General features: G+C 43.3%; 1 protein-coding gene across 1 annotated transcript in view; it reads left to right on the forward strand.

Moving 5' to 3' along the window:
* Positions 1 to 22270, forward strand: part of LOC124795756 (synaptic vesicle membrane protein VAT-1 homolog) — a 98666-nt gene that overhangs the window by 49171 nt on the left and 27225 nt on the right. The window contains exon 6 of the mRNA XM_047259838.1: positions 17643 to 17900. Coding sequence (XP_047115794.1) covers positions 17643 to 17900 — 258 coding nt within the window. The remainder of the gene's footprint in view (positions 1 to 17642; positions 17901 to 22270) is intronic.

Raw genomic sequence — 22270 nt, forward strand, 5'->3', positions numbered from 1 at the left:
TACATGTTCAATTTCAGCGAATTCAGATGTTTCTCATCACAACTCCAATATCTATATCACTAGCATTTGCAGAGGTGCAAGAATTAAATTGGGGCAATACGCCCCAGTTTTCCTTTGTAAGGAAACGTTTGAAAACGGAGTCGATGAGTGACTGGGCACTAGCTTAGCTACTACTAACAGCCTTCGCGTGTGATCAAAATGTCTTCAAGTTTTGTGACTCTTCTTTCCATAATATTTTGCTACGGTCGTCGAAGACTTCACACATTGCCCTCTTGACAGCCAATGGCGTTTAATTTGGGATCTCATTATCTATAGCCCTACATTTTGTTTTGCACATATTTTGCAGTAGTCTGTTTCTTTAGAAGTTCCTTTACAGTGACTCTACACCAAGGAAGGCCTATCCTATTATGAACTTTTCTAGTAGGTACAGGTCTGTCAATTGCGTGGTCAACTAATGTTCTAAACTTGGGCCGTGTTTCTTCTACGTGCTCCTGTCAGGAGCTAAACATTTAAAATTCATTACTGAGATATGACACTACTGTATTTATGCATTTGACACTGAGGTAGGAAGAATATTAAAAAAAAATAACAATAACTTTTTTCTCTTGAGAAATGGAGAACAGAATGTGCCCTTACGTTTGAACTGGTATTTAGGAATGTTATGTAGTGAAATGTTGCGCCAATCGATATGTCGCGTCGCCCCCTATACAGGTCTACTTTTGGAGAGCGGGCTGCGTGGCTAGCGGAGTGAGAAGGAGGCGACTTGGTATTGGGCGAGGCCCATGAGAAAGACGGGCTACGGCGCGTACGTCACAACACGTCACACCGCAGGTCGTACGAGTGCCTGCAGCAGTCTCCGGTGGGGAGCGACTAACTACACACATGCTCATAAATTAAGGATAATTGCAGAATGTGGTGCCACACAGTGTGACACTACACAAAACTGGTTCTAATAGCACAGGCACATAGGGAACACACACGACACAAATCTTTAAGCCCACGGTATTGGTGATAAGTTGAGAAAACCGCCTCGAAACGCATATGCTACAAAATGCCACTGTTTCCTGCGCATGTACCCCGACATCAGTACGGGATATGATCACCATGCACACCTACACAGGCCGCACAACGGGTTGGCGTACACTGGATCAGGTATTCGAACAGCTGCTGGGGTATAGCCTCCCATTCTTGCACCAGTGCCTGTCGGAGCTCCTGAGGTGTCCTAGGGATTTGAAGACGTGCAGCGATACGTCGAGCGAGAGCATCCCAGACGTCTTCGATAGGGTTTAGGTCTGGAGAACAGGCAGGCCACTCCATTCGCCTGATATCTTCTGTTTCAAGGTACTCCTCCACGATGCAGCTCTGTGGGGCCTTGTGTTATCGTCCATCAGGAGGAAAGTGGGACCCACTGACCCCTGAAAAGGCGGACATACTGGTGCAAAATGACGTCCGGATACACCTGACCTGTTACAGTTCCTCTGTCAAAGACACGCAGGGATGTACGTTCACCAATCACAATCCCACCCCACACCATCAAACCACGAACTCCATACACGTCCCTTTCAAGGTCATTAAGGGATTGGTATCTGGTTCCTGGTTCACGTCAGATGAAAACCCGGCGAGAATCACTGTTCAGACTATACCTGGACTCGTCCGTGAACATAATCTGGGACCACTGTTCCAAAGACCATGTACTGTGTTCTTGACGCCAGGCTTTATGGGCTCTCCTGTGACCAGGGGTCAGTGGAATGGACCTTGCAGGTCTCCGGGCGAATAAACCATGTCTCTTCAGTCGTCTGTAGACTGTGTGTCTGGAGACAACTGTTCCAGTGGCTGCGGTAAGGTCCAGAGCAAGGCTACCGAGGCCGTCTGCGGGCACTGATGGTGAGAAATCGGTCTTCCTGTGGTGTTTTACTCTGTGGACGTACCGTGCTGTAGCGCCTGGACACGTTTCCTGTCTGCTGGAATCGTTGCCACAATCTTGAGATCACACTTAGTGGCACACGGAGGGCCTGTGCTACGACCTGCTGTGTTTGACCAGCCTCCAGTCGCCCTAGTATTCTACCCCTTGTAACGTCATCAATATGTGTTCTTTGAGCCATTTTCAACACACAGTCACTGTTAGCACGTGTGAAAACGTCTGCACACTTACTCGATGCACCGTACACTGACATGCACCAACACACCTCTGCGTATGTGGACTGGTGCCAGCGCCACAGTGCGAATACCGCAGGTCAAATGCACTGCATGGTCATACCCGGAAGTGATTTAAACCCACAAACCGCCCACCAGAGCGTTGTTTCACCATGTATCAGCATTATCCTTAATTTATGAAGATGAGTGTATTTCAGACGTTTTTAATGATACTTGAGCTTGTGTTTAAATGCATGCAGCCTCTCATCAGCACAAGACATAATTAATATCTGTAGTAGAAACCTTTTCAGTTAAATTATTTCCCATTGGCACTGCACGGAGCCAAGTTTCACGAAGTGTGGCGGACAAGCCAAGTAGTATGACGTCACAAGTTCGTTGTATCGCCCGTAAATCTCGTTAGCCCCAGTACTGGGAGGCCGACTTAAGCGGTGGCGAGGACAGAGCTCGCGATGAATCTCACGGGAAGCGCCAGTGTTAAGGTCAGCTTGTGTGCTGGCCGAGGGCCCCCGTGTTGCGGATCCTATGGATCGTAGCCGATTTATCTCCTGAACACGCTGCGCCTGTTCCCGTGGAGGACCTGGGCAAGGTAACTCAGTTGTTTGACACAGGCACACACAAAGGGGAGCAATTGGGAGGAAGCTGTTGGCTGCACCACCCGAGCTTCAGACAAGACTGGGACTTTTCCTTCACCTGACATCTCACAAGATCTTCGCAATGAGCAAGTAAGGGAACTCATATTTTCGGGCTTAACTTTAACCGAGCGGTGGTCGTGTCTCAGTGTTTGGTGTTCTTGATGTTCTTCTCCTAGCTATATTTTAGTGATTACTCTGTGACTTAAATTAGCGCTTAGCGAGTTACGTGCTTTGGCTCAGCTTCCTGTTTTAGGATATCGAGGTTGCCGCCCATGTTATGTCTCCAGATTTGGATGTAACGACCTACATTATGTGCGCTGCTTTTGCTTGCAGTTGGGTCTCACTGGTGCCGTATTTATCTTGAGGATTAATAAGTGTTTGTCGTGAAATGACTTAATCTTTATTCCTATCCCGTTTACTTATGTTTTATATATATATATATATATATATATATATATATATATATATATATATATATATATGTATATATTATTATTACTGAAGTATTGTGCTGATTCCCAGCTGGGGTTGACATATGTCTTGAAATTAAAGTCTTGTGGCAATTTCGTGAACCATTAATTACTACCGCTCGCCAATAAAAGCTTAATGCCACAGCTTGGAGGAAGTTCTCTAGTCAACTTGTCGAAAGTTTGAAATTTGCGGTTAAGTTCTTATGGGACCATAGGCTTACACACTAGTTACTCTTAAATTAAACTAACTTACGCTAAGGACAACACATACACCCGTGCCCGAGGGACGACTCGAACCTCCGACGGAGGGAGTCGCGCGAATCGTTCAAGACGCCTTATTCCGCGCAGCTAACCAGTGCGACTGTCGATAGTATTCAGCCACTTGAGATGATTTCTCTCCTGTTTACCGATTCGTGGATTTGTTTCGATTCCAAGCCAACGGCGTAATAGTGGAATTTGGTTAACAGCTAGAGTGTGAACTTCTTCCGGTCTATCTGGACCAAGTGGCGGTGCCCTTTCCAAACTGCTTAATTTATTACCTCAGTTTCAGAAGTTTTCTTATTAGAAATTACTTTGAGTTCATTGCTGTCAATTTATTATTGTCTTGTAATGGATCTATAACTGGTATGCAAATTTTACAGTTGTCATGTGAGTCTCAGAATATAATTACCTTGGACGTTTCAGTGCTATCAGACATAGTCTCCTCTAGCTTTCTCCCTGATCTCAACTTGTCTAACTGTTAATTATACATTGTGTTATTACATAGTCACATGGGTCTCCTGTGCGTGTTCTAGAAGACGACAGCCGGAATTTTTTGCTGTTTGATTTGTTAGCTGTCCTGAATTCGGGTCAGTGGGGGCGCGAACTGTTGATCAATTGTCTTTACATTCTGTTTTAAACCGGATTTGCTGAAATTCAATTGGTTAGTAAAGTTGCGCTCTAGAGACCTTTGGTATTCTGATTTACAAATTTAGTAATAATGTTATTAATTCCCACATCTTAATGTTAGTGTTTTTCTGAGCTGTCAGATAAACTTATTGAATCTCAGGTCTCGATAATATTAAATGTTGTTAGTCTTGGCAAACTAGTTTCATGTTTTAAAAAGAAATTACATGTTTCCTTTTCTAAAGTACTGGCTTAAACAGTTTAGTTAAATTACTTTCACGTTTCAGTACTTGTATATCTTTAACTGCGCTGTTCAACTTTCATCTCTTGATCTGTGTTTCATTAAATGTTCTGGAAGTTAATTTATGTTGTTCTGAAACTTGTCAATGTTGCGGGCGATATTCAATCCCGCCTTTCCCAGTCCTGGCTCTTGCAAGCAACTAGGCTCCGAATCTAGCTACACAGTTAGTTAAAGCTGTGACGTGAGAATAGCATAGTAGGCAGAAATAGCGATTAAGGTACATAAATAAGTTTAATAACAGACCAGTAAGAAAATGTTGCATTTCTAAAATATTGCAGGACTATGGCCGCAAGCAAACAGATCACAATTATGACCTATTCTGTTTGTTACATTACTTCCTTTCATTTCTGTGGAATACCTTCACAGTAATGAAAAAAGCCTATGGGATGCAATCACCAAAACGCAAAACACAAAGCACGGAATAATACAAATCCCCTTGCATACAGAATTTTTGTGATCGTTTCCGTCGTTGCATCTTCACCTCAGCATAGCGTCGTTGCGCTGATTTCCCATAGAATTCCGTGGGGCCGTACACGAAGTGCATATCTGCCCACTATTCGTCAGTGGACCTGCGCATACCGTTGTGTGTCACTGTTAAAGAACATTGAATACCGCCGAAAAAGCGAGCTTGAAAAGGAACCGCCGGCCGATGTGGCCGAACGGTTCTAGGCGCTTCAGTCCGGAACCGTGCGACTGCTATGGTCGCAGGTTCGAATCCTGTATCGGGCATGGATGTGTGTGATGTCTTTAGGTTAGTTAGGTTTAAATAGTTCTAAGTCTTGGGGACTGATGACCTCAGATGTTAAGTCCCATAGTGCTTAGAGCCATTTGAACCATTTGAAAAGGAACGAAGTAGTACTGAATGCAAGGTTGAGTCGAACAATGAAGTGGGTATTAATGTTCTTAACAGCAAATTAATGGTGCCAGATTGTTTATAGACAAAACACACAGCACATACCGCTGACATTTGCGCTGTTGTGCAGATATTCTCAGTGCAGTACAGATACAAGCGTATACGGGGCGGGGTGTAAAAATCAAAGGAAAAAAAAATTACTGTGTAACAGGACTAACAAGGGATATTGAACCTATAGGGAGAAGAGCACCATAAATATTTACATTGTTGTTTGGCCCCTGGGAGAGTGTCACGGTGACTGTGAAGAAACTGATCAGTCGTTTGAAGAGAGACGCAAACTGTATCGTGAAAGATAACTTACGAACTTTCTAGAACCAGCAATAAATGATGAATATAGGTATACACTAAAGCCCCCAATGTGTCGCTCCCGTAGGAACTGCAAGGACAAGATTAAGCTAATCACAGCGCGCACATGGGCGTTTTAGCAATATTTCTTCCCGCGCTCCATACGCAAATATAATGGGAAGAAGCTGTGGCAAACTTCGATCCACAGCGAATACAGTAAGAAGTTGCTAATAGTGAGTTAGCACACTTTACCTTACGTCAGTTTCTGATACATATAACACGAAGCAACATAATAGATAACTGCATGCCGGACACCACAAAGGGGGACGTTAATCGCAGTAGAAATATATATGGTTCAAATGGCTCTAAGCACTATGGGACTTAACATCTGAGGTCGTCAGTCCCCTAGACTTAGAACCACTGAAACCTAACTAACCTAAAGACATCACACACATCCATGCCCGAGGCAGGATTTGAACCTGCGACCGTAGCGGCAGCGCGGTCCCGGACTGAAGCGCCTAGAACCGCTCGGCCACAACGAAATATAGGTATTCCACGCCTCAACGACTGTTTTACTGTTGGATTAGTTGCATCGCTGGAAAGCACTAATAACTGGTACAATGGTAAGTACCATCTGCCATTCGCTTCATGGTGGTGTTCGGAGATGCAGATGTAGTATGCACAATCGGTCTCGTCACGACACCGTCCTTGTATCAGCCATGCTTATACGTTTGTTCTGCATAATGAGACAGAGGAGTCTTCATCATTTCTATAAAAGATAACACTAGTACAATATGTTAGACTAGGAGTAAAAGTATTAATACGCTCAAAAAATTATAAAGACATTGCCTGCTGTAGCATACAAAATGATAAAAAAGTTTGAGTGTTGCTGCAGGGTTTTAAGGTATTATTAGTGTGGAAGCTAAGCCTTGTCTTTGCTCTAATTTCCATAAAGTCGCGGTAAATTTGGTCTGAGAGAGTCCCCAGATGTGGGATGATAATGAATCTCGATTTTACGTTTGTAGCCTACCCATTTGACCTGCGCAGATGTCCTCAGTAGTCGGCGCCTCCTCCAAAACTGTCTGAAAAATTGGTGGTGAAAATAGGCTGTCGTGAATGACGTAGTCCACACAAAAACGTCAAGTTTATATTCGTTAATAACACTCTGATGTGGTCTGAACAATTGTGTATGGGCACTTCGGGTCTCCTTTACTTAAGTTCGGTATTGACAGATAGGCAGCTACATACTACACTCGACTGATGCCATACAATGTGCAGGGTGTTTCAAACAGAACAAGGCTTTGTAGCACATATTACACTGAACATGCAACTACAAATAATACATCAAACGAAAGAGCAACTGCAACAGTTTTTGTTTCATGAGTTCAGTGTGAGGACCATTCGTCACACATTGTGCCGATAGGCGAATTCTTCCCAAATCTTGATCACCGGGTCTGGAATAACTGTTGCAACAACGGTGTTTCTGAAGTCAGTTTGATCAGCTGGTATAACAAGCACATACCCATGATCCTTTATGAATCCCCAAACACTAAAATCCACATTGAGTCCAAATCGAGTGTGAACGTGGAGGTCAGGCAAAACAAGCTCTGTCATCCGTCACCATGTGGCCAATCCAGCGGTCGGGTACAACGTACAGTACTTTAAACCTAGATTACCAAACCCTCGTAAAATTTGTGATTGCAGTAGTGTTTAAAACAGGACTTTTTTACTTTATGTGTATGTAATATACTAATGGAGATCGACTAATTCTCATTAACTAATACATAACCTATTAATTATGACTTCCTTTGAATAAAATGTGGAGTACTAAATCTTAAGATGGTTTTGTATCAGTGTACCATTTCTTGCTCCCTTTAGTGATGCAGGGCTTACCAATCGCGTACTGACTTATGCCAGAGAGGAGGCGTACCAGCGTGCTGCCAGATAAAGTTCTGTGGTCCATTTTACTCCGATTGAGTAAAGAGCCACAGTTCTAGCCCTTTAAGATAAGAAACACCTATTACCGTTCCTTCACAGAAAACGAAGGGCTCATAAAGTTTCCGTCCTGATACGGCATCAGAAACGTTCAATTTAGGGGAATCTCGCGGCAACTTCCTTCAAAATATTCCTATTCAAAATATTATGTACTCGCTACCCTATACAAGCCTGTAACTGGAATTTCTGAATACCACGTATACCTTGAAAACCAAGTAGAACAGATTTTCATGGCTAGAAGTATGTAACAATGGAGGTTACAATACCTACAGCTTATATAACTGAACGACACAGATTGGGTTGGTGGGAGAAGAGCAGCGATGAACCATATTTGTCCTTTAGTTCAAAGTCGGCCACGGCGAGCCAGACAGCACTCGTGTCAGATGTACAGGCCTGGCCTGTCTCTGCTTTGCTCAGCCCTTCTTGCAAACAGCCAGTACAACGTGACATTTCATTTAGCACCGCACTTTAGTATTTTTCGGTCGACACAACTCTTTTCAGTTCGGCAGAATCGTGGTGACAGCGCTGTTTACCCTCTGCTGTTTGTTTGTGATATGAAGAAGTTCACAGATCCAGTGTCTGTTTGTACAAAAAAGAGGCAGTCTAGCGATCTTTTGTCACAAACTTTTAAAGAACAATGGAAATAACAGAGGAGGGGCATGAAAATTTTCAGTATCTATTACGCAGTCGCATAATTGACGGCTACTTCAAACTTACTATGAAATGACATTACAATACCATGCAGAAAGAATTTAATTGTTTAGTTGACAATGAAAGTGCAGAAAATTAAACGATCTTCTAATAATTTCCGGGTATGCAGCCGGATCCCGTCGACATTCTGCCACGATATTTCGGCCCAGAGACGTCCGGCCATCATCAGGTGAGTACACAACTACTGAAGAGCCCAGGTGCAGTCGCGGTATTTATGCCGAATCCCGGAAATTATTAGAAGAAGATATACGCCGGGAAAATTTCAGAAGTCACAATTAAACGATCAATAGACTTGATTCATTGTTCTGTACGTGAAGTAGCATGTTGGGCTAAATTTGTAGGCATGGTGGACTTGACGAAAATGGTGGTACAGATAGCAAAATTTCCCAAGTCACACGCACTATTTCACTTACATTTGCAACAGTTTTCGATGAAACAGAACGAAGGGTACGGAGACTTCATATATTACTGCAAAGTACGTAGGTTAAGTCTCAAGGGGTATACCTGAAAGAAAATTTCAATTTAAAACCGGGTACTACTGAATTTATGAAGGAAAAAGAAGTGCAGGAACGAAAATTAGAAGATCCGGAATGAATTTAAGATCTCACATTGTAAGTGGACTTGACTGCACAGTGTCCGCTGTGAGACACTGAAAAGTGACAAACAACTTATTTCTCATTTGATGGGACTGCATTTAAAAAGTAAATCGCATTGTAGATGGAACAATTTATGATAAACACAGTCCAATTCACTGTGATTAATGGCGTTAAAGTAATTGTGGGGTTTGAAGAATTCATTGTGACTTTCAAGGAATTACATGTATAGTTGTACAGTTTCCTAAATATTATGAAGAAACTCTAGTAATACAGCCGTTTTCGAAACCATCCGCCATTTGAGTAGAAAGAGCTCCTGCGTATGTGCAGATGTAACTGTCTGAACTGCAATGTAATTCCCCTTTTAAAGACAGATGTAGGACGACTACATTGTTTTCCTCAGGTAGAGTTTCCATGTCTCCATAATGACGTTACAGAAGTGCTACAATCTTTCGATCAAATTATTTGTATGAAAGACCTTGTTTTAGTTAAGAAACTAAGTAAGCCGCAGTTACGTGACAACCTGAGTGTGAAACTATGTGAAATTGTCTGCATATATCTGTATGCTGACTGCTTGTACCAGATAAAGATTATATTATGTCTTCAGTGCTCAAAATAACTAAATAGTGCTGAAAATTGGTTTCCTTTGGGTGTTCAGAAATGTGAAATACACTCCTGGAAATTGAAATAAGATCACCGTGAATTCATTGTCCCTGGAAAGGGAAACTTTATTGACACATTCCTGGGGTCAGATACATCACATGATCACACTGACAGAACCACAGGCACATAGATACAGGCAACAGAGCATGCACAATGTCGGCACTAGTACAGTGTATATCCACCTTTCGCAGCAATGCAGGCTGCTATTCTCCCATGGAGACGATCGTAGAGATGCTGGATGTAGTCCTGTGGAACGGCTTGCCATGCCATTTCCACCTGGCGCCTCAGTTGGACCAGCGTTCGTGCTGGACGTGCAGACCGCGTGAGACGACGCTTCATCCAGTCCCAAACATGCTCAATGGGGGACAGATCCGGAGATCTTGCTGGCCAGGGTAGTTGACTTACACCTTCTAGAGCACGTTGGGTGGCACGGGATACATGCGGACGTGCATTGTCCTGTTGGAACAGCAAGTTCCCTTGCCGGTCTAGGAATGGTAGAACGATGGGTTCGATGACGGTTTGGATGTACCGTGCACTATTCAGTGTCCCCTCGACGATCACCAGTGGTGTACGGCCAGTGTAGGAGATCGCTTCCCACACCATGATGCCGGGTGTTGGCCCTGTGTGCCTCGGTCGTATGCAGTCCTGATTGTGGAGGCTCACCTGCACGGCGCCAAACACGCATACTACCATCATTGGCACCAAGGCAGAAGCGACTCTCATCGCTGAAGACGACACGTCTCCATTCGTCCCTCCATTCACGCCTGTCGCGACACCACTGGAGGCGGGCTGCACGATGTTGGGGCATGAGCGTAAGACGGCCTAACGGTGTGCGGGACCGTAGCCCAGCTTCATGGAGACGGTTGCGAATGGTCCTCGCCGATACCCCAGGAGCAACAGTGTCCCTAATTTGCTGGGAAGTGGCGGTGCGGTCCCCTACGGCACTGCGTAGGATCCTACGGTCTTGGCGTGCATCCGTGCGTCGCTGCGGTCCGGTCCCAGGTCGACGGGCACGTGCACCTTCCGCCGACCACTGGCGACAACATCGATGTACTGTGGAGACCTCACGCCCCACGTGTTGAGCAATTCGGCGGTACGTCCACCCGGCCTCCCGCATGCCCACTATACGCCCTCGCTCAAAGTCCGTCAACTGCACACACGGTTCACGTCCACGCTGTCGCGGCATGCTACCAGTGTTAAAGACTGCAATGGAGCTCCGTATGCCACGGCAAACTGGCTGACACTGACGGCGGCGGTGCACAAATGAAGCGCAGCTAGCGCCATTCGACGGCCGACACCGCGGTTCCTGGTGTGTCCGCTGTGCCGTGCGTGTGATCATTGCTTGTACAGCCCTCTCGCAGTGTCCGGAGCAAGTATGGTGGGTCTGACACACGGGTGTCAATGTGTTCTTTTTTCCATTTCCAGGAGTGTATAAACGAACTCATATACTCTGTGACTGCATTCGCATAGGGCTTTCACGGTTTCCCCCTCTTTCCTCTCCTCCCACTCTGAGAGTGTGGCATGGTCTTAGGGGAACTGTGCAGGCTGAGCGCTATAGCATGTCAGCAAGGGCACATGAATTCATGGTCACCCCTGCTTTAGCTATTCTAGCACTATTCATAAGTTGTGAGCAAAAACGACCAAATTGTTCGCTCAAAAGCGGCTCTAGATGGCCCTCCCAATTTTTCTGATATTAAATGTTTTTCTAAATACATCAAGCTGTGAGGTTATCTGTCCTCTCAGTCTGTAGTGTGCTATTTCGACATGTACAGAATTGTTTACGTGACGAAATATGCCCTCAGAACAGAGAGGACAGATAAATAAGAGCTTGAGATATTAAGAATTAAATAAAGCATCGAAATAACTACCTATAGCACATGCTGAATCACCAAATGAATTTTATTTTGTCACCACTTCCAGGTACTACATTAAGTCGTGAAGGACAAAGACCTTATTCTATCCCGCTTCCCGCCCTTAGTTTGAGTTGCGTGTGCCAAAGACTCCCTCCTTAATTACTGCAAAAATCATTGAAGCAACCTTTACTCTGAGTTATGCAGTTAACAGGACGGTATTTCCAACATTGTGTAGTCACAAAATCTGTTTAACCGACATACCTGTAATCTTTTCAGTGAATGTCACATAATACAATTTAATTTATTTGTTTGAGACGTAGAGAGGAAAAAGAAGACAAATATAGAAATCGAAAGAAACGATGTCACAAAAACCAAAGAAGCAAAGGAAGTTTTTAATACATGGTGCGAATATATAGGCCTTGACCTGGGTCAAAGGCCAAGTAATACAAAGATCGAAGAGCCGGATATGTCACATGAAGAAAAAGACAAAGGTATTTTAGATGAAGAAGTATGATACGTAATGAAATAGACGAAAAAGGAGACACTAGGAAGTTACGAAATTGCAAAAGAAGTGGTGAAAAGCTTGGGAGATAGAGGAAGAAGAGAGATAGTGAACATTTGTAAAGAGATGTACAATGTAGGAGTATAGTCAGAGGATTTTATCACGAGAATTTGCCACCAACAGAGAAAAAGGAGGGTGCAAAATACTGTAAAGTACATACAACTATCAGAGGACGTTCGGATACAGAAAGGGTAAAGTAGCAAAAGATGCAACCTGACTATTAGCAAGGATGAGAGACAAATACATTGTGAGGGGCAAAAACTTTATTCTGTATTAGTTGACTTAGAAAAGACTTTTGGCAGAATAAAATGGAGCAAGCTGATTAGCATTTTTAAGAAAACAGGAATATAGGTACAATTTTTTTTTGTATCACAACGTAAAACTAAGGGTTGGGAATGAAATGGATGAGAAAAATACGATTGATAGGAAAGAGGGCCATGACTGCTGTCTATCCCTTTTGCTCTTATTCATATATGCAGAGGAATTTATCGAGAAATTCTCAGTCGGAAAAAGTGGAGTTCATGTTGGAAGAAAGGAAGCAGGGAGTTAAAATAGCGCAAAGAAAATTATAAAAGTCATCAGACCTGTGAAGAATACGGTATGAAGATGAATAAGAGGAAAGCAATGTGCCAGATGATTGGGAAGTTGCGTAAAATATCTAATATTAAGATTGGACATATTCAGATTAGCGAAGTAACAGCATTCAAGTGCCTAGCAATATTTATGGTGTCCCAGGAAGTCGTAGCTCGAACAATAGTACCTAAGGGAAGGAACTTGTTATATGGAAAACAAAATTAAACCAACAAAACCACTATTTCCCCGTCCTGTGTCTCGTTAACGATACTATCATACAAAATGTTAACAGGTGTCTGTACCATCGTGTTCTGGATGTCCTGCACGGAAAATCGCATTCTGGTCAACGGAAAACCGCGCCAACAATGACGTCAGGGCACCTATCAAATGGGATAGTGTTTTCCGGGTAGTCCAGCATCTACAATCGATGTGTGCACAATGACAGACAGTGCAGTAAAGCCCAGAGAAGTCTCCTACGAGGCTCTCTACGATGGAGGCCCATGGGAAGAATGGAAACAGGACAGTCGCAATCTGACGTGACCGGATGGCTTAATGTGAATGGTTCTGTTGTTTTTCGGATGTGGCGATTCTGTTGTTTTTCGGATGAGGTGACAGTTTATAAGATCAAAACTGTATCTCGAAGACAAGGGCGGGGCCGACCACGTGTACCATTAGAAAGGGAGATACGTTGTTCGGGTGTAAGGGCACGACGGTACCGCCTTAGCACTCACTGCACGGCAGCTGGCATCTGACCTCACCGCATCCACTAGACGTATTGTATCGAGACAAACGACGTACAGAAAGTTTCGGCTGAATGGTCCTTATTGTCAGAGATGTGCTCTATGTGCAGCTCTGGCGCGTCATCACAGAAGGGAACGTCTAGAATGGAACAGTAAATATGCCACCTGGACGGTCGAACAGTGGACCACTGTTCTTTCCGCACATGGGCCTCGATTTGGTCTGGACAGTGATTCTCGACGGATTCACATCTGGAGGGAACGTGGAACACGATATCGGGACCCAACCATTGTGCGTAAGGAACTGATATCGAGGATGATCCCTAATGGTGTGGTCAGGAATCACATTGAACCCTCTAACACTTTTTCATGAAACTGTACGGTTAAATCGGCGAGGTTTAACTGCTGTCAGGTATCGTGACGAGATTTTCGGACCTCACGTGCGGTTGTTGGGAGGTGCTGTAGGTCCAGACTTCGTATTGCTGGACAAAGATGTTCAACCTCATACAATAGAAGCAGTTGGTGTATTCCTAGAAAAGGAAGATATTGCACGCACGGCGTGTCCTGCTCGCTCTCTCGATTTGAATCTCACAGAGCACATCTGGGATGCAACAGGTATAACCCTACCCCTACTATTGTAATTTAGTATGCTTTTACCTAAATAATAGAACCCCTCTCTCTACGTGGCCACGTATAACCCTCTACTAAAATTAGGTTTAGTTTCCAAATAAAGTACACTATGAAAGGATAGTCCTGTTAATAGGAAAAGCTAATCAATAGAGTTACCTTGATGAAGATTTCTCGGGTATCCAGCCGGGTGGTAGCGTTGATATCTCGCCACGTATCGGGAAGTGTCGTACTACCCATTTTCTGGCGAGGTGTCGATATTCGCGGAGAGCGAGATATTTATATGCGCGGTCACCCCCTTCCACTACACCCCGTGTGGCTGCGGTGGACCAGCGGCGTGCGCGCGGTGGTGGGGATGGTGGTCGCCCCCAGCGGCCGCGTTCGGTTCTCGGTGTAAGCCCTCTGTCTGCGTCCGCGGCGGAGGACATTGACGGGCCCGCTCCCGACGGATTGCCGCTATCGCAGGGTTCCATGCTGCGCTGAGTTCGTATCCGTCATCTCTGTTGACCAGATTGTCGTGAATTTTTATTTCTATGGATTCTTTGATTACGCTTTCCGAGAAGTCAGATACTCGGCACAGTACCTTCTTATCTGGTGGTTGTAGGCTTAGGTGTGACGGCTACACTACCCACATTACGGCCTGCAAGTAATTAGCTCTATGGGCTCAATTTCTCTTCTTGGCGTCGTTCAGTTTTACATGCAGTGGCCGAACAACTCGCAGGAATGCCGTAAGCCGTTTGCAGTCTTCATCGGAGACATTTTTGTGCAAATCTGCAGGCAAAGCTTCTCCTGCTCCACAAAGTTGTTGCCTCAATCACTGCTGCCTACAGACTGTGTGATTTACTTCCCGCGCTTGCTCTAGATATCGCGCCATTTTACCCTTGCCACCTTTCCACCCCGCAGAGTAACTTTCGTTTCAAACAAAAGAACACTGGCTTTTACATAACACCTATTTCTTACATTGTTCCTAAACGTGACCATTTCTCAAATTTTCAGATTTACGTCAACGTGAACAGTTTCTACACACAAATATTTTAAAACACAAAACGTCATCAGAAAGTTATTTAACGTAATAAGCAGTTTACGCAGTCTTTTTCATACGTTACTCACATTCAGTGCAAATAACTTCAAACTCCAGCACACTTTACTTTACATCTACAGAAAATATAGTGCCAATATGCGAAAATTTTAAAGCAAAAAAAAAAAATTATAAAAATTTAAATGAACCATAAATAAATAATGTAATATAGGGACACGGGTTACATCACGTCAGCATCCACCAACCACTCTCGAAGACTTTCGGACAGCTCAGCACGAAGAATGGACATTATTGCCTCAGCATGAGATTAATGACATCACTCACAGCATGCCTCGTCATTTCTCAGGCCTGTATTGCTGCCAGAGGTGATCACACTTCATACTGGCCTCATTAATCACTTGTCGGAATCTGTATGTAAATCCGTTAAGTTGGAAAAAACGATGAACATTTTTGTCTACCGTTGTGCATGTTGCCGCTGTTTGGCTTTTGTTTCGTTGTATTGTTTCTACTTCGCTATCACCTGATTATACTGTTTTGTGGCAAAATAAACGCAACCTTGCCAGATTTCGCTTTGTTGCTTGAAGTTTGGGCACCAGTGTAAATAAAGAGCCCAGGAAATAGCTACCCAAGTGCTTTGTTTGGAGTGTGGCACAGTATGGTGGTGAAAGAGAGCAGGAAATGGGATTGGAGGCATTTGAGATGTGAATGTGGAGCAAGCTGGAAAGGGTTACTTGGATACAGAGAGTAACTAATAAATAGTAGCTAGAAAGAATGGGGGAAAGGAGAAGACTATTGGAAGATACACGGAAAAGGAAGACGAACTGGCTTGGTCACGTGTTGCGACAGATTATTTGGCGGTGAAAGCAGTGTAAGAGCTAGAAAGAAGAATGAAATGAAGTAGAAGATACAAGATGTTTAATGACATTGAAGAAGGTGGAAGGTTCGTGGCAGAGAAGAGAGCAGCTGGAGACAGAAGAACACGAAGAGTAACTGTGTGAAGACCTGCATTCGGGTGTAACTCACATGACAACTCGCACTTACACAAACACACACACGCACACACACACACGCACACACACACATACACAAACACACACACACCACACACACATACACACACACACTCACACACACACACACAGAGAGAGAGAGAGAGAGAGAGAGAGAGAGAGAAAGAGAGAGACAGAGAGAGAGGGAGACCTCGATGCATTTCTCATTGATGCGTCCGTATGTGATAATGCATTACTCATTGATCCGTCTGTATGTGATCGCGACCTACATCAGACTTCTCACGGTCATAGAGCCGAAACTTAAACGCCAATGGGCTTTTTGTCATAATATTGAGTGTTGCTTTACAGACCATTCTAATTGTCAACAGCACGGCAATTTCCAACGATCTACTGAAAACCAGCGTTATGCATCAGGGAAGCAATGGACAGTTCTAATGTCAGCATCAATATTGTTGTTATTGTTGTTGTTGTTGTTGTGGTATTCAGTCCGAAGACTGGTTTGATGCAGCTCTGTGCGCTAGTCCTCTTGCGCAAGCCTCTTCGTTTTCCAATAACTATTGCAACCGACATCTATTTGAACATGCATATTGTACTTGAGCTTTGGCCTCCCTCTAAAATGCTTACCTGTCGTGCTTCCCTCCATTGACGATCCCATGTTGCCTCAGGATGTGTGCTGTAAACTGATCCTTTCTTTTACTCAAGTTGTGGCATGAAACGTATTTTTCTGACAGTTCGATTCAAGATCTCCCAATCTATTATTTATCTATCCGTCTAATCCTTAGCATCCTTCTATGAAAGCACATTTCAAGAGTTACTATCCTTTTCTTGTCTGAACTCTTTACAGTATATGTTTTACTTCCACACAGAGCTACTCTCTAGACAAATACCTTCAGAAAACCATGTACAGTTGATATTCCTGAAATATACTGAGTCCCACGTCTATCTACAATAATATCGTAGGCAGGATTCTAACTCATATTCCTCTTACCAGGCAGATGCGCTAACCACCGAGCCACACTGTCACTATGGCTACCATAACTGCACAGATTACCTTAGTTTGTCTCCCTCCCCGATACAAATTCCTGCTCACGCCTCAGCCCATCGCTGTTCCCCATCTAAACTACATCAGTGTTGTAGAAGCTCTCCAGTACTGGAATAGCACCTTAGCAATGCGTGAAAGGGAGTTAATGCAGCCTGCATCTCAGGCATAGATGATACTTTAATCATGTCCTGAGACATATCGATTTTGACCTTTATCTATGATAACGATGTAAACTGAAACAATGAATTAAAATTTGTTCAAATCCCGACACTGATACAAATTTTTATTCATTGCCTCAGCCTACATCATCACTTTCAGAAAAGTTTTACTAACACCCAATTTTATATCAGATTTTCCTTCCTTAGAAATGCTTCATGCTGCATTTTGTATCATCTCTACTTTGGCCATCATCGTTTATTCTTCGGCCCAAGCAGCGAAACTCACCTACTACTTTCAGAAAGTTAGTTACCATCAGTATCATTATCTTTAGACAAAGCAATCTCCATGTCTATAGTCAGCTGAAGGTTTACTGTTATTAGTATATGAAACCTCAAACGATGACAGAAATAACAGTACTGGAAATCTTTTTAATTGCAGGTGGCGTTGGCACGTCTGTTGTGCAGTTAGCCCAAACTGTTCGCGGAGTCACAATTTTGGGAACTGCTTCAGACTCGAAACGTTCAAAACTCCTGTCTCTCGGACTGACCAGGGTTTTTCACCATGAAGAAGATTACGTGGAGGAAATATTGGAGGCGTATCCTGACGGACTAGATATGGTAATTAACAGCAATGGTGGAGACGATGTCGAGAAATGCATAAAGCTGCTTAAACCGTTTGGGAGGTTAATCATTATTGGTAAGTTACCAAGTAAATAAATTTCTACTGATACCCGTAAATACTGTAACATTTCTTGTGCATAATATAATCTTTCCCAGATCTTGGACATACTCCAAAATTTCATGAGGAGTAATATCCAATAAGTCGCTAGGAAGCAAGCTATGTTGATGTCCCTTTCAGATAATTCTATACTAGTAAGGTTTTGGTTGTGTGCCAAATAACGATTTTTTATTTGACTGAGAATAAATCACCATTTTTGGATACTTTACTTGTCACGCGAGTGCAGGATGAATAAAAACGGCGCATCTCGGAAGATTCAGATTGTGTTCAGATTGCTGAATTATCGAAAAGCGTGCCAACTCACGACCACTATCAAATCTAGGGTATTTCCGAGAACGGGGGAATGAATCGTCGATAGTTGTGGAAGTTCCACTATGAACAACGACCAACAAGAGTGAGCGAAAAAGTGGTCGAAAGAAATAATGCTGTAATTAGTGAGAACAGATGAGTGACGAGGATCGTAATAAGAAAATCAATTTAATTTTTGATAGAAATTTTCACATGGTTAGTAAACGCATTGAACACCGGTAAACATTAGCAGAATCTTATTTATGAGAATGTTCACATACAATGGAAACAATCATGCTCAATGTTGACACAAGATGCGTACTGATCCTATCACGGATACACTTGGTTCTCAACATTGTTATAATTGATAGGAACGAAATATTGCCGATACAGAACAGCAAGTGGCAAACAGTTTTCAAGAGAGAGGCATTTAACCTTTAAAGTTACTCGTAGTCTGTTTCGATGCTGTCGCTTCAGCAACAATAATTATGAAAAATGCAAGTCCGAGCGAGAGCAATTAATGCCTATAAATCACTGCTGATAGACGTTCCTCGTATCCGGGATACAATACGTCTTTCTACGTAGTTTCAATGAGAAATAAAATAAGGCTACAAATGAAAATGTAGCTGCTTTCAAGTGCCCGTTCTAGCTTGATAAACTATTTTGAGAGAGGGCGTCACAATCACGTGTGACATAAAAGCCGTTACCATTTTATTTCTGGCACTAAATAAACCACTTCCCCCGATCTTCAACAAACTTTATTGCCATTTACCTTTCCGGGAAGTAAGTGAGTCTTTGTCTCATCCGTCACCACTTTTTGCATACACAGCCGAGAGCTTAGCGGTGACTTCACAGCTTGTTGTGAAATAACCTTTGAGCCGCTGAAGAAAGTTTGTGCAGTAAACGTAATGTTATCACTGCACAGAGCGTTCCAAGACAGCACCTGCTATGAAGTTAAACGCATTTTCCCCTAAATGTTAGTGTTTCTTCGCTATGTTTATGGCCGCTAAGGAATGGCGTTAGGGAGCTGTAATGTGTATTTGGTAAATAGCAAACGTTAGCAGTTCACATTTAAAAATACCTTTCAGTTTCAGGAAGTCATTGTGAAATCACTGATATTCACTAATTATTGTAAACCTGTTTAGATTAACTACCCTACGCATTAAATCCCACAGTACAGAAATTCTGACACACTGCATAGTATAGAAAATGGTTTGGATGTGTGGTTTTGGTGGAGTGTAAAGTAAATACTCCAGTCGATGAGAAGTTCGTGCTAGTTTTTTGAGACCCCGTAGTCAGCCGTGTCGGCTCTTTAAATAATTCCTTTGGCTTTCTCTTGCAAACCTGGGCTTCACTCTGCAAATTATACCTAAATGATAAAAAAATTATCAAGCTATAGTGGAGGCCCTAACAGGGACGCTATGTGTGATTTAGTTGGGGGATGGACCACCCATGCTCGGAATGAAAACAGCCACTAACAATTTGAGGTGAATTCACCGTCCGCCGACACTCCTTCAGATGAAAGCTGCGTCGTTCACCTGCCAGAGGACTGTCATGGTGATACAAAAATGGTTCAAATGGCTCTGAGCACTATGGAACTTAACATCTGAGGTCATCAGTCCCCTAGAACTTAGAACTACTCAAACCTAACTAACCTAAGGACATCACACACATCCATGCTTGAGGCAGGATTCGAACCTGCGACTGTAGCGGTCGCGCAGATCCAGACTGAAGCACCTAGAACCACTCGGCCACAATGGCCGGCCATGATGATAGAAGTGCGTCGTCATTGCGCTAGTCTTCCTCAGGAACCATGATGTGTGTTAACTTTTTCACATACTAGATGTTGGATGTAGGAAAAATCTATTTGATTTCGAACTCAAAATCTAAGCCAGTAGCTGACCCTTGATTCCTCCGCTTACAGGGGCAGCTTCCCACCCCTAGGAGAAGAGAGTTCCCTGAACCTTTGTCCGCTTCTCCGCCCTTCTTGAGAAGGGCGTTGGCAGAATGAGGGTGACTTCCTATGCCGGAAGTCTTCGGCCACCAGTGCTGATTATTAATTAAAATTTCAGTAGCGGCGGGATTCGAACCCAGGACCAAAGACGTTTTAACTATGAATCAAAGACGCTAACGCAAAACCACAGCCAAATCCACCTTACGCCCTACCAATTCTAGGCGGCCGATTAGCTCGCCCACTTATGCGAAATGTTACATTTTGTATTTGCCCACGAGGCTCACGATTCTCGCCAATGCATTTGACTCGATTTGATGCAATATGACCCACATTCCGATTCCTTGGCAAGCACTGGCTAGAATGAACTTGCTGAGGGAGCATTTTACTTGTGCCAAAAAGTCTTATTTTGCTGACATCCGACGCATTTCACTCTCAGCTCAGTATCGTTTGTCTCAGAAGGCGATTAGCTGTTGGAAAGTCTGAATTTGCTAACAAAGCATTTCTGCATCTTTGAGCAAGGTTCAAGTTGTGCTGGATTGTGGAGTCAGTGAAATATGATATGCTTGGAGATTTCATAAATGTGCGTGTTATACACAGGGTGAGTCACTAATTATTGGCACCTAGAATAACCCCGAAAGTATGATAGTAGCTGAAAAGTTTGTGGGCCAATGTTGCATGGGAAAACGGGGGTCATAATATGAGGTTGGTTTTTTGTTGCTAGGTGGGGTCGCGTCAGAGATATGACGGTAAATTTTATTCATTTATTTTAATGAGATGATATAGTTTGGTACTTATTTTCTAATAGCGGCTATCGAGACGAATCCAATGATGTGTTACAATAAGGTCTTTGAAGGTCAACGAAGGCTACAAAGTGGCATGAAGGTCCATTTACAGAAGGTGTTCGAAGTGATGACCATTGGTATCAATGCAGTGCTGCACTCTTCTTATCATGGACTGAGTGGTATTCCTTATCACTTCGGCACTTATCGAAGCACAAGCTCTGACAATTCTCTCTCGTATATCGTGCAAATAGTAAATATTCGCCCAATACGGCGTATCCATCTAACGTGCCATTGACCTGTAAACACCATTCAACGGTTTCGCAATACAACACTAATAGGAACGATAAAACTAGTATCGTCGAATCAAGCGAATGTGAATGATGTATTCCTTCGAAGAACAAGTCGATATGCCTCTCATGTACGGAGAATGCCAATGAAATTCAGTGAGAGCTAGAGACTTATACGCTGAAAGATGTCCTCAACTTACTCACCCTACACCTCTTACATTTAAATATGGGTATGATAAATTGAGAACAATTGGATATTTAACGCGTCGGAAACATATCCCGCAAAGCAAAGTTACTAACGAGGAAACGGAAATTGGTACTCTTGCCACTGTGGTTCGAGATTCTTGTGTCAGTTTGCGTCAAATCACAAGGGAATCTGGCTTGAGCCAGAGTAGTGTTGTTCGCGTTCTGCATCGCCATAAATATCATCCTTACCATATCAGTCTCTACCAAGAATTTACTGATACGGGTTGCATGCGTCGCATTGAATTCTACCGATGGGCTCAACTTCAGATTCAGAGTGATGCCACATTTATTATTTGATTTTATTTATTGACGAGGCTACAATCACGAACCATGGAAATGTTAATTTCCATAATATGCATTTAGGGCAACTGTAAAATTCATGCTGGCTGCGGCAAATTGCACACCAGAAACCGTGGTCGGTGAATGTCTGGTGTGGGATTCTGGAGGACAGAGTTACAAGCCCTTATTTCTTCAAAGGAAATCTTAATGGTAGTAAGTACACCACATTCCTGCAAGTAACACTAAGTCTGTTATTGGAAGAAATGCCTTTAGGTGCAAGGAACAGGATGTGGTATCAACGATGAAGTGCCTAGCAGAATATTAAAGTACTGTGCTGCACGTGTTAGCCCTGTATTTAGCCATATTTGTAATTTTTCCTTTAGGATTGGACAGTTTCTTGAACGATTAAAGTACTCAGTAGTAAAGCCGCTTTAGAAAAAGGGAGAAACGGGTAATGCAGACAATTTTAGACCTATTTCTATGCCATCAGTG

This window comes from Schistocerca piceifrons, chromosome 4 (genome assembly GCF_021461385.2).
Source record: "Schistocerca piceifrons isolate TAMUIC-IGC-003096 chromosome 4, iqSchPice1.1, whole genome shotgun sequence".
Classification (NCBI taxonomy): Eukaryota; Metazoa; Arthropoda; class Insecta; order Orthoptera; family Acrididae; genus Schistocerca; species Schistocerca piceifrons.